Source organism: Limulus polyphemus, unplaced genomic scaffold (assembly GCF_000517525.1).
Source record: "Limulus polyphemus unplaced genomic scaffold, Limulus_polyphemus-2.1.2 Scaffold108, whole genome shotgun sequence".
Classification (NCBI taxonomy): domain Eukaryota; kingdom Metazoa; phylum Arthropoda; class Merostomata; order Xiphosura; family Limulidae; genus Limulus; species Limulus polyphemus.
The window spans coordinates 979180-991513 of record NW_013665718.1 but is presented as its reverse complement, the minus strand read 5'-3'; the positions used below and the strand labels follow the sequence as shown (position 1 = coordinate 991513).

The 12334-nt window shown below is 30.0% G+C and overlaps 1 protein-coding gene across 5 annotated transcripts in view; it reads right to left on the bottom strand.

The window, feature by feature from the left end:
* Positions 1-12334, bottom strand: part of LOC106470978 (latrophilin Cirl-like) — a 111102-nt gene that overhangs the window by 4386 nt on the left and 94382 nt on the right. For 3 of the 5 annotated variants that reach the window (XM_022400413.1, XM_013931566.2, XM_022400418.1), the window contains 5 exons: positions 10031-10421; positions 6754-6857; positions 5824-5992; positions 4398-4526; positions 3188-3254 (listed from right to left, as the gene is read on the bottom strand). In XM_022400413.1, the coding sequence (XP_022256121.1) occupies positions 3188-3254; positions 4398-4526; positions 5824-5992; positions 6754-6857; positions 10031-10421 (860 nt within the window). Of the gene's footprint in view, positions 1-3187; positions 3255-4345; positions 4527-5823; positions 5993-6753; positions 6858-10030; positions 10422-12334 lie in introns of all 5 variants that reach the window. The other 2 variants (XM_022400427.1, XM_022400422.1) reach the window with 1 other exon arrangement.

Here is a 12334-nt window from a genome sequence, read left to right as displayed (position 1 = left end):
TAATTGGTGGTGGGTGGTGATGACTAGCTGCCTTCCCTCTAGTCTTTCAGTGCTAAATTAGGGAAAGCTAGTGCAGATAGCCCTCATGTACCTTTGCACAAAATTCAAAACAAACCAAACTAAGATTAAAAAGTCTTTAACATATGTTATATTAATGTCCTGCCCCCTATATAACTTGAGTTTTATACAGACTTCATAGAAAATGGAGAGCTGAGAATGACACAAAATCACATACATATAATGTAGATTAAACTTGTTTATTTTATGTAAAGCACAATACAAAAGAGAGTATTGTACTCATTAACATTCACAACATTCTCCGTGTTTCCTCAGTAATGAAAACCAAGGTTTGAAATTTGAGCTATGACAAGAGATGTTAGTTATAACTGGAAAGCAACATTTTACACCCTAGTAAACTGATCAATGGCTATGTTAAAGGCAGCCAAATTTTTAGTTTCCAGGAAAAAGCTTAATAGATTTGCTATGAGCCAATGCACTTATTACAGTGGATCAAACAAATTTATATATAGAAATGAAAAAAACAACATAAGCTTTCAGAGTTAGTTATTTAATTTTTTATCAGAGAAAAAGCAATAACGACACTGTGGTTAAAGCACAATTAATTTGATCACAGAGCCAAAGGAGTGAAACTGAAGTTCTGGTCACCTCCTGATTTCTAAATATAAATATCATCCTTTTTTTAACTTTCGTAACCTGAATCGAAACATTACAAGCACATTTTTTTATCTCAATATTATTTTTTCAATTTAAAATTAATTACATTAATAATATTAATCATGAAAAGGAATACAGGTACACACATAAAATAAAAACACATTTTAGAATGCAACAACAGTTTTGTAAAAATGTAAAATGTGGATGTATATAACATCATCGCTGACATTTTATGTACTATAGATAACTGCTTATATTTTCTTAGCCGTCTTCATTGATTAATAAACCATTTCATTTGAATCATAGAAGTGCAGACACTATAAATCTGAGTTATCTTGTGGAATACTACTTCTTGGTTCTTGTAGTGGAGCCTAATATGTATACAGTAGGTAGTTTTCTGTCTGTGGTGAATGATCTTAAGTGATGTAAATATGTAGTTGTAGTTTTTTTATCTGGTGTGTCAGTAAGGCAGTCTGTTGTAGTATCATCAAGGCTGCATTGTTTAGTGTATGTATAAGTATCACAGATCTTTAGGTCCTGGTTCCTGTTGAGAGAATGGATTGGTGTACTTTGATGTGTAAGGTTAACACTCTTATTTTTTACATTACTGGGAAATATCCAAGATTTAGCATTTTACACAATTTTGTTAAATAGCCAATTTCAATGTTATATTCTGCTTGTGAGCAATAATGTCTGCATATGGACAGTTTTGTGATATCCTGATAATTCTTCAGAATATGTCATACTGAACACTCCGACAAAAGTGTTGCCAAAAGAGCTTTGGATAATAATTTTTTTAATCTATCTTTTCTGGTTGGTTGTTTAACCTTGGTTTACATGCTTCAAAATGTTCTTAGGGGTTTAATTAAGTTGGGGTAATTCCTTTGGAAATTTTCCAAGTGTAAATTATCATCTTTGAAGTGGAAAAAAACCTGAATATTCAATTAATTATGCTGATACATGTAGAAGAAAGCAGAACCGAACCTTTAGAAAGTAAGATTAAAACTCGTATTACCACAGTACTTAGGAAACTTATCCTATCAGACAAAGAGGGAGTACATTTAAAGTTGTCCATATTTCTATTTATGTGGTCTCATACAAGGTATCATTCACCATAGCAATACCCGATTGACTTGGTTTTGGTTTGTTTTGAATTTTGTGCAAAGCTACATGAGGGCTATCTGTGCTAGCTGTCCCTAATTTAGCAGTGAAAGACTAGAGGGAAGGCAGCTAGTCATCACCACTCGCTGCCAACTCTTGGGCTACTCTTTTACCAACAAAAAGTGGGATTGACCGTCACATTATAACGCCCCATGGCTAAAAAGGTGAACATGTTTGGTGGGATGGGGATTCGAACCTGTGACCCTCAGATTGTGAGTGAAGCACTCTAACCACCAGCCATGCCAGGCCATCTAATTGACAGCAAATCTTAGTTTAAAAGAGAGAGGAAAAAATTCAAAGGAATACAAGGTAATATGTAATGACAGCAAGCTGAGTAAAGAGTATTCTGTAAAAATTGTAGCATTGCTAATACTGCAGAGTTTGTCCTGTTCTCACTAAACAACAAGTCATACTTGGTATTAATGGGTTCATGATACTATAAAGGGTGATATGCTATATAATAAGGGGGTATATAAAACACAACTGTTGGTCCAAGAAGTACATTGTGCTCCTTGGATTACGAAACACTATACCACTGCATCTGAAATAATAGGTTTCACCTAAACTACCAAACTATCCTGCTCTGAAATCAAACCCAAATTCTTTCTACATTTTAATGTAACAACAATTACTTTACAACAATCATGAATAAAACCTCAAATGAGGCAACGATCTGAACAGTGTCACACACACACGCAACAGTTTATAAGCATCCTCCAACACAACAAATGAAAATTCTGTGCAAACAAACTAATAACTATAATACATATGTAACAATATCATAGGAATAATAAAATAAATAAATTTAAAAACTAAAACATTGTTCAGTACAAAAACTAAAAAGTCCAAAAAAAATCTATATTTCAAAAGTATAACCAAAGTATATCTATTTATACCACCACTCAAAATTTCTTTTCTCTTCTAACATCAAGCTGTGATAAAAACAAAAAGATCTGTAATGAGAATGAAATGAGCTTTTTGTTTATCCATAATGTGAATAAGAGATAAATTGATAATAACTATAAATAACTATAAATTATAATAATATGAAATTCTCCTGCTGGTTGTTCATTCAGAGTTCTACTTACGTGTAGTTAGGGCAGCCAACTTCATAGCAGTAGTACAGAGCTACTTTTATCTATGGAGTAAACGAGACAGTGTACATTGCTTCTGATGTGACTAGTAAACTTGTATAACTTATAGTTTTTAATAATATACAGGAAATTGTATTCTCTTTGTGTTCTAATACGTTATCCATAGGCTTATACATGGTAACTTCTGTGGTCACTGACATAAAACCACAATTACATATCAATGTTAAAAAACTCATGGATGCTATAACAAGACACACCTGATGTTGTGAATTTTGGGGGGATAGTAAAGCTCTTGTCTTGTGAGTTCCATGGTTGGTTGGTGACCTGAAAACAAAAATTAAGACTATCGCATTAATGCCAAAGTACTTAAATACTGATTCTAGCAAATGATATATTGATTTAAGGAGATATAAAGTATCATATTATAAGGTAAGTAAGGACCAAAAGAATATCCCATATTAAATGTTAATACAATGTATGTATCTAAAAACCATTGAAAGAGCTTAGTATAAGACAACTGATCTCACATCATTTTGCTTTTAAAACTCTAAGTCCTGTAGTGAAGACTACAATATTGTCAAACTTCTCTCAGCTCCCCTGGTGGCTCAATGGTAAGTCTGTGGGCTTATACAGTTAAACATTGGGTTACAATACCCACAATGGGCACAGTATAGATAGCCAATTTGTGCTTAATAAGTTACAAAAACAAAGTTGAACCAACACAAAGATTGTGGCACACCATCTTTTATTGTTTTAAATAATTCCCACTTTCAAAGGGTTCACATAAACAATTTAATTCTGAATTGAGCCAGTTGACATTGGTTTCCTTTTCTCAATATTTAACTTTTAATAGTAACTGTTTATGATCTGGTGTGATTCTTATTCAAATTTCAGATTATGTTCATCGATGTGATAGATATTATTTATGTTCACACAAATACATATACAATATCAAATCTCTGTTAAATCTGGTTTGTTAAAGGATAATAAGTATAGGTAACAATAAAAAAATTACTCCGATCTTATTGACAGTGATTTTTGAGCTCTTCTTTCAGATATAAGAGATTATAAATATTTTTTGAATTGTGTGCAGTGTGTGTGAAGATCTTGGTTGTGATTAGGTTTTAGATACTTTATTCTTAAATCAAGCTGGATAAAGAGACAACTGACTTACATTGTGTCTTTTTCCTTCTTCCTTAAAAAAGCCTAGTATTATAATACGTTAAAACAATGTATAAAACCTGCAGGGAAAAGGATGAGAAGGGAAAAAGAAGAGAAGTTGAGAAGAAAAAGAAGAAAGACATGCATAGGAGGGTTAACAAAATAAAAAGCAAAACATTTTCTGATGGGAAAGAAACCAAGGAAAAAAATAAGAAAACAAACAAAAATAGGGTGCAAAAGTGCAGGTTTAATACCTGAAGATAAAGAACAAACAGAAGAGGAGGGCAGAGGTACAGAAGTACCCACACTGAGTTGAGGTGTAGTCTGTGTTCTCGAACTTGGAAAACTGGCTGACTGACTCTGGTTTTTGGATTGCTTCATGCTTTCTGGGAGCCATTTTAATCGCTGAAGATAAATCTCGATTTCTTCTTTTATCTGTGTAGTACATGAAGAACATTTGAATGCTCTCACTGATTAACTTCAATGCATCTTGTTTTATTTAAGTATTGACAGCACAAAGTATGTAATGATCCAAAAATTCTAGTTTTATTTTAATTACAAGTCTATATGATATCTTGAGCCATTGAAAGCACTTAAAGCATGTAATGATCCAAAATTTCTAGTTTCTAGTTGTTTTTTTCATTACTAGTCTATATGATAACTCGAGCCATTACAACACTTTATTCTTACCAAAAGTCATCAACTTGGACACACAAGTTTTAAGAAATTCTTGCTATGATATTTAACAAATGTTGTTTTCTGTGATTAAGTTAATTTTGATAACATTAAAATGTATCAAGATATGATACACACTAAGTAATTATATCAAAAAGAACAATAAGTTTTTGCTAAAGTAGTCTGTCTAGGAAATTAACTTCATAAAGGATATATTTAGAACCTATGAAACTAGAAGGTAAGATGCAACAACAAAAATAAAATTAAAACTCTGTAAAGACTAGAATAATATAAAACATCACCAAGAAATGGAATATTATGGTAATTCATCTTACATATTGAAAAGAAATGGACATAATACCCTTTTTCATAGGCATTTCTTATTATACTGATATCTTATAATCAACTGTTAATGTATACATCTGACACACACATATGCATTTACAAAGACATACAACAAAAGAATCAGGCATTTTCTTCCCTCAGGCATATTTTACATGGTACAAAAGTATAAATCAACATTTTACATACAACAAAATACTTTTAGTGTCTAAAATGCATTTAAACATTGTTCATCCAGTTGTATACTCTCACAATCACAGGTTTGATCAGATCAGGTTATTCTCCAAATTGCGAATATCATAAGAGAATACTGTGTACATTTGCATACGTTCTAAACAATGTTCATTCAGTTGTATAATCTCACAATCATGTGAGTAATCAGATTAATTTAAAACTTGGCATTGCGATAACAGAATATCATACATATTTGCATACGTTCTAAATATGACTGTACGTTAGACACAAGTTGCTGTAAGCAAATTCTGACAAAACATGAGTTTCAAAATGCTTTATCACACAAGAGCTCCTACTTATCAGATTATTCTGTAACCATATCATCAGCTCTTGCTGTTAAAACAAATTACTTCATAAGGAGTATACTTATGATTAATTTTGGCCATAGCGTTATCAACTACACCCCAACAGTGACTTTCTTCTGTGGCTGTTATATGCACAAAAATATTACTAAAAGAATGATCTAGGCTTTAAATATTACCTTTTCATTTTTCATGAAGTAGAATATGAAAATGAGAACTCCCAAAATACAGTTCAATATTCCAAAGATGTAGGCAAAGATGTGTCTGGATTGGGATATATACAAAAGCCCTACTGCCCAAGTAGAGCTCAGAGATACCATTAGTACACTTGCCCATCTTATCCATGCTCTGTAAAAGAGAGAATGCTCATTCAATGAAAAACGTTAATTAAGGGTCAAAGTTTAAACTAGGATCAGACAAGCTGGTGGCCTCATTATCTAAGACTGGAAGAAAAGTTTTTTGTATTGTACATACTAAACATTTATCAATTTTTACAGATTTTAAATGTATTTGAAACTAGAATAAAACTATTTTTTAAGTGATAATTGTCATACAAAATCACAGACAAATTGAAATTGCAACTTTGTTTGAACACTTTACTCTTAACTTGTATAATACAAGTTTATCATACATACTTTACAATAAAAAAATATGATCAGATGGCTAAAGGACTTGTAGTGACAGTTGTTATTTCTTTAGACATATTCAGAATGGATAAAAATGATTAAACTTCTTCACTTTTTTAACTTCTGCAGCCAGAAAGATACTTGCACTATGGTCAACTACAGAATTTATAAACACTTGTCTAGCAAGATTTTGGTTGATTCAGACAAGTGGACTAACACGAAACTGAAAATCTAGTATGCTATGTACCTCCTTAGTTCTGAAAAGATACATGAAATACAACAAAACTGAAACCTTAAACAACGGGACATACAGATATTATGTTTAACTAAGGCAACACAGAATAATTCTCTCTCTACACAGACATGAGTTTATCTAAGTGTGGTAAGCATGTAATTGAAAACTTTAAATGAAGCTATGTTTTAATTCTTGTTCATGGTCATGTAAGTTCATGATATATATGAAAAAATACCAAACAATCTTACTTTAGTTTTTTGAGTTTCGCCTCCTCCTTCCCTTTTACCATCGTCTTAACTCCAGAATGATAACAAAGGATGCACATGGCTATACACAAGAACACTGCACTACCCTGGAAGTAAAGAGTAACAACGTATTTATTTCCACACTGAGATCAACATTAATAAAAATTACAATACGTAAAGTACCCTAAAAAAAAGTACTTTTTTTGTAAGTGTAGTGAATAACAAAACAGCATGTTTTCTGTGAGTGCAGTAAATGGGTTAATGTTTTAACCATTTATACACAGGTGGTGGTCAAAGTGTATATGCTATGACTTTTTAAAGAGTGCCATTCAACATGGTATTATACTACGTATTTCATGTCAGAGTTGTCAAGTATTCATTTTACCCTTCATTGCTGATTTATCAAACAGTTCATGGTAGAGGAGAGAAAATACCAGATACAATATACAGGGATACTGAAAAAATTGTAAATATACATTTCAGAGAATCTAGAGGTTATGCAAATGGACAAAAGTATTTTTATTCTTCACATGAACATCACCTTGCACTCCAACTGAGAGTCTGAATTGTTGGCAATTCACAAAAATATCTTGAGCACAAATCTGATTTTTTGTGTACAGCAGAACTATACTTATACATTTTACTAAAAGATTCCCAGATTTTGTGTTGATACACATAGTAAATTTGATTCCTTCTCCAATACAGAGCAAGTCTTGTGCACATTCAGTTGATTACTGCCTTACTAAAACTTTTAAACGCATAACTAAAGGAAAACAGATTAATGATTTAACTTTTGCTTCATTTTCGGTTTGTTTTAAAACCTCAACATAAAAAAAAACTAAAACACCTACTGAAGAGTTGCATTTTTCTGCTAATACAAGAAAACAACAAGTATTTAAGTTTTGCCATATCACAATGCTTGTTTCAAAAATTGAAAATATCAAAATAACTGCAGAGGAATAATATACTTCTTTGTAAGTCATATTTTAACTTTCAGGATAACAGCATGTTAGGTTAAATCAGAGATGTTTTGAATTTTAGAATTATATGAATACTTTAATACTTTCCCAATAGAAAATATTGGTGGTAGTCTTAAAGTTTACAAAATAATTATTGGATGTTCAATCCCTTTTCCTTTTGATAAATATTTTTTATTTCAGTTTTGCTTTGGTTGAGTTGGCAGTATTTCACAAATACTTATGAGCATATATTAAATACATTATTTTGTTAGAATTAAAATTATACTAAAAGGGTTTTTATATTTTTTCAATGTACCAAAATCAATAATTTTTTATAACTAATATGAGTATTTTGATTGGAATTGTTATTAATTTTTCTACAGTGCCACATCATCAAAAATTAGAAAAATCCACAGAATTTATAAATACATACAAGTTGAATTAATTAAAGTTTGCATTAGATAAGCTTATAGATAACCAAGTTTGTTTCACTTTTAAGAAAGGTTTTGATTTAATGTGTGCCTTTCATTAACTAGTAGATAATTTTAACTTCACAAAATTAGATGGAAAACATTAACAGATTCAAAAGCTCTTGAAGTGAAAAATCATGCATTTTGAAATTTTGAGTAGCTACCTCTCACCTTAGTGTTCTAGAACATTTCATACATGTACATATTCTTTATCATTATTTTGTTTCATGAATTTTACAGATGCTATGCATGCAAGTATTACAGGAGTATATTAAAATTACTAAAATGTTAAAAACTAAGCATACTATATCCATGTATACAAGTTCAAAAAATTTATAAATCTGTATATTTGTCAGGAAAATAACTATAAAAAAGTTTTAACATACACAAATAAATTTTGCTCCTATTGTAAAGTGAAATATGCATCAATTGCAACATTTTTTTTTCAAAGATATATAGATTGTTGCTATAAAATCAAACATAAAGGTACACAAAGGGAAGATTTAGCATTTTTTTAATTCTCTTCTAGTCCAAAGAAAATAAATTTGTCTTTGCATGTTTCTCTATCATATCAGAAAACAAAAAGAGTTGTATTTTGACTTAAATTTTCACCAATATATAAAACATTTCAAAGAAATGAGAACAAATAATTTATAATTAGGCTTATTTGTAAGTAGTGTTTGAAAGAATTACACAGAGTAGCTTTGTGACATCAAATATGAGATAATAATCAAAATGTGTCAGATAAAAACTTTTAACAATATGTTTAAGGTTTGTGTAAATGGTGAATATAAAAATTGGTATTAGGTTATATAAGAAAAACAGAGGTTGGTAATTATAAAAAAAGTAACTGATATATAGACAGCATGCATAAAATATAGCATTAGTAGATACACATTTTAGTGTATGTATATATAAAAGAATTAATACAAAACTGAATAAAACAGGTATATTATACAAGAAAATTAATACACTACATAAGTACAAGTGCAAATCAAATACTTGTTTTTTTATATGATTATTTTTTTCAAAATTAGGTAAAAAGCAACTACAAGATAATAATAACTACTATACAAGTGACAGGAATGACAAGAACATGAGGTTTTCTCAATGACAATAACTTAAAATAATCAGCTTTTATTTCTATTAACTATTTAGTTTCAAAACTGAGTGAAATAGGCTTCTCTACATTTTTCTATCAGTGTAACATTTTGATTTTTAAAAATATACTGGTGTGGCTAATTTATGGTTCTTGGCAATATGTTCTGCAAATGTTGGGATCATCAAAATAGATAAAAATTAGCATGTGCAACATTGATATGGTGTATGTTTGTGTGTGTGTGTGATTGCTTATTGCTAAGCAAGCAAGAAGGAATAAATTGATTAATAACAATACATGTAAGCGTATAAACCATCTGATACTCGTTTAGACCTACATGTATATTCCATAAAAAATTATATTATGTACAAATTAGGGTATTAACAATTTAAGATAAAAAGAGAGACCTATACCTTCTGGAATATTTTATTTTTTTTTAAATTCCTTTTCTCAAAAACTGCATTACTGTTAAGCAAATAAAGGATGCTTCTACTACCTGTCAACGTTGACAGGACAAAAGTTTACACTGGGAAAAGCACACTTGTATTAAGACACAAAGACAAGAATTTTCATGGGTATACATTAGGACAGTTAAATGGAAATGCACACACACTCTGCTACTATTGATATTTCTTAAGTAGCAACAGATCCTTTGAGCAGCCTGAAAACTAAGAACAAAACTGTGTTTCAATCTCAAATGTTTCAGGTAACAAAAATGCAACATAATTAGTTACACTAGTTTCAATACTTACAAAAAGTATTCCTACTGCTGGCCCCACAAAGCTGAAAATAAAGTAGTTGTCTGTCCGCAACCAACAAAATTCTTTTGTGCCATAGCTGTATGGATCCACAATGGCTGAAACGGACACAATAATTATTGGAATTCCATAACCCAATCCATGATACCAGATAGCTCTGGATTTCTCAGATTCATATACCTCAATTAGAAGAACATAAAGATGAAACCCCTCAACAAATACCCAAGCAAAAACAGCCAAAAGAAAGTAGTGTAATAATCCTGCTATCACTCCACAGAGAGTTCTGATATGGGTTTGACTAATTCCAGCTGCAAATACTAACTCTGCCCCCAGAAGACAAAGGCAGATATTCTTGTGAATAGTTATTCTGTCTGTTTGAAGATTTCTGAAAGCATAAAGAAATAATATTTTAAATAAAATAATTCCTAATTGTCATATAAATATATAAAATTTGTATTGAAACAAGAAAAACAACAACATTAAATTAAACTATTTCTTACACCAAATAAACAGACACATTGATATTTACTAATGAAACAGGTTATCATACTCAACAGAATATTGCTTAAACTAGTAAACTCTATACAAAGTGTGCTATTTTCAATTTAATTAGTTAATGTATGACAAATTTTTAATACTAAAACATCAATACTTCTGTACTAATAAACTTGGGTAGTAGAAGTACCACTTTCTTCACCTAAAATCACGCAAAGATTGAGTTTGAATTCAACTTTAATAATACATAGCAACTGTAAGATACTTCCCAATCACTAGAGCTATAATAGTACCACAAAGAAGAACAACTACATAATCAAGTAAAAATAACTGAAGTTTTTCTCAACAACTATATTAGGTATCAGCTGATGTTTCAGATCCACCTATAAATTACTATGTAACTTTATAACACACACAAAATAATTTAAGAAACTTTGTAACTCTTTAGAAAATGCCGTATGTATTAGTAAAAGTAAAAACTTATTCAGATGTTTTGTTAATATATATAGATAAGATGACAGAATTCTCTACTAGCAGATAACTTACCAGCAATCATTGAAACAAGTAACGTGAAAGTAATAACAATGATGGCCTAATGAATCTTATAAAAAGTATTATAAAATAAAGAACAAACATTGTTAGCTTTCAACATATAACACAAACCAATTAGTCAAATCTACATGTACAATTAAATTTTGAATAAAGTTCTTAAGTAATAAAGTTGTTATAAACCAACATTGTTGTAAATTTTCTGTAGTAGAAAACCGTAGTTTTTCCCTTATGAAAATTAATTGTAAACTGTGCATTCATTGCAATGTCAGAATAAGTCATTTATTACTGATTTATATCAGATGTGAATAGCTTTCCTACTAACAACTTAACCCAACCCAGTAACATGCCCAGTGCTTCACTTATAATAAAAATACCCTTTATTTGGTTGTTTACCAAATTCATTCCACTTGTGTGAGGAGATGATGTTACCTTTCTTCTGTATACATAAATATATTTCAGTATTTTATCAATTTCAATTTAAGATTACATTTTCTCTTTAGTGGATTCCTCAATGCTTTAATGATGCCATACTTTGAGTTTTCAAATGTGTATTTTTCTCCTTGAGATGCTGTCTTTGATTCAGTTTTCTTTTTGATATTACTTTAATATTAATATTGATTTAATATTAACTTGTCCCCTTTTTTTAATACTAATACTTCAATTATCTTAAAATGTTAATCTGCCTCAACTCTTTTAACTTTATAAACTTAACTTTTTTCAGTAAGTATTTTTAAATTGTCCCTTATACTCTTGTCTTCCTTCCTCACCTTCTAAAGTTTCTTCTCATGCTGGATTTTCTCTTGGTGTACAGTCTAATTTTGAAGAGTTTAGATTTTTTTATTTAAGGATCATTAATATAATTATTTCCACATTTGACTAGTAGATCTTGTCCACATCTGTTTTCCTTCCTCGATTGTAATATTTGTGATTAAACGTTTCTTGATTATTATTTGTTTATTAATAACTTTCTCTTGCCTTTATCTTTATGATCTTTGAATTTATAATGATATTGTTTATTGCCATGACGTTTATGTTTTAATAAAATAATGTCTTAATATAGCTTTTTTATCAGTTTCCTTCTGTTTTAGGTCTATCAATTGGTAAAGAGAAGAAAGACACTAAAGTTTATAAAATTCCAGTAGTTATCTATATATATATATATATATAAATACATATACATACACACACACACACACACACACACATACACTATATATATATATATATATATATTTATTTATTTATTTATAA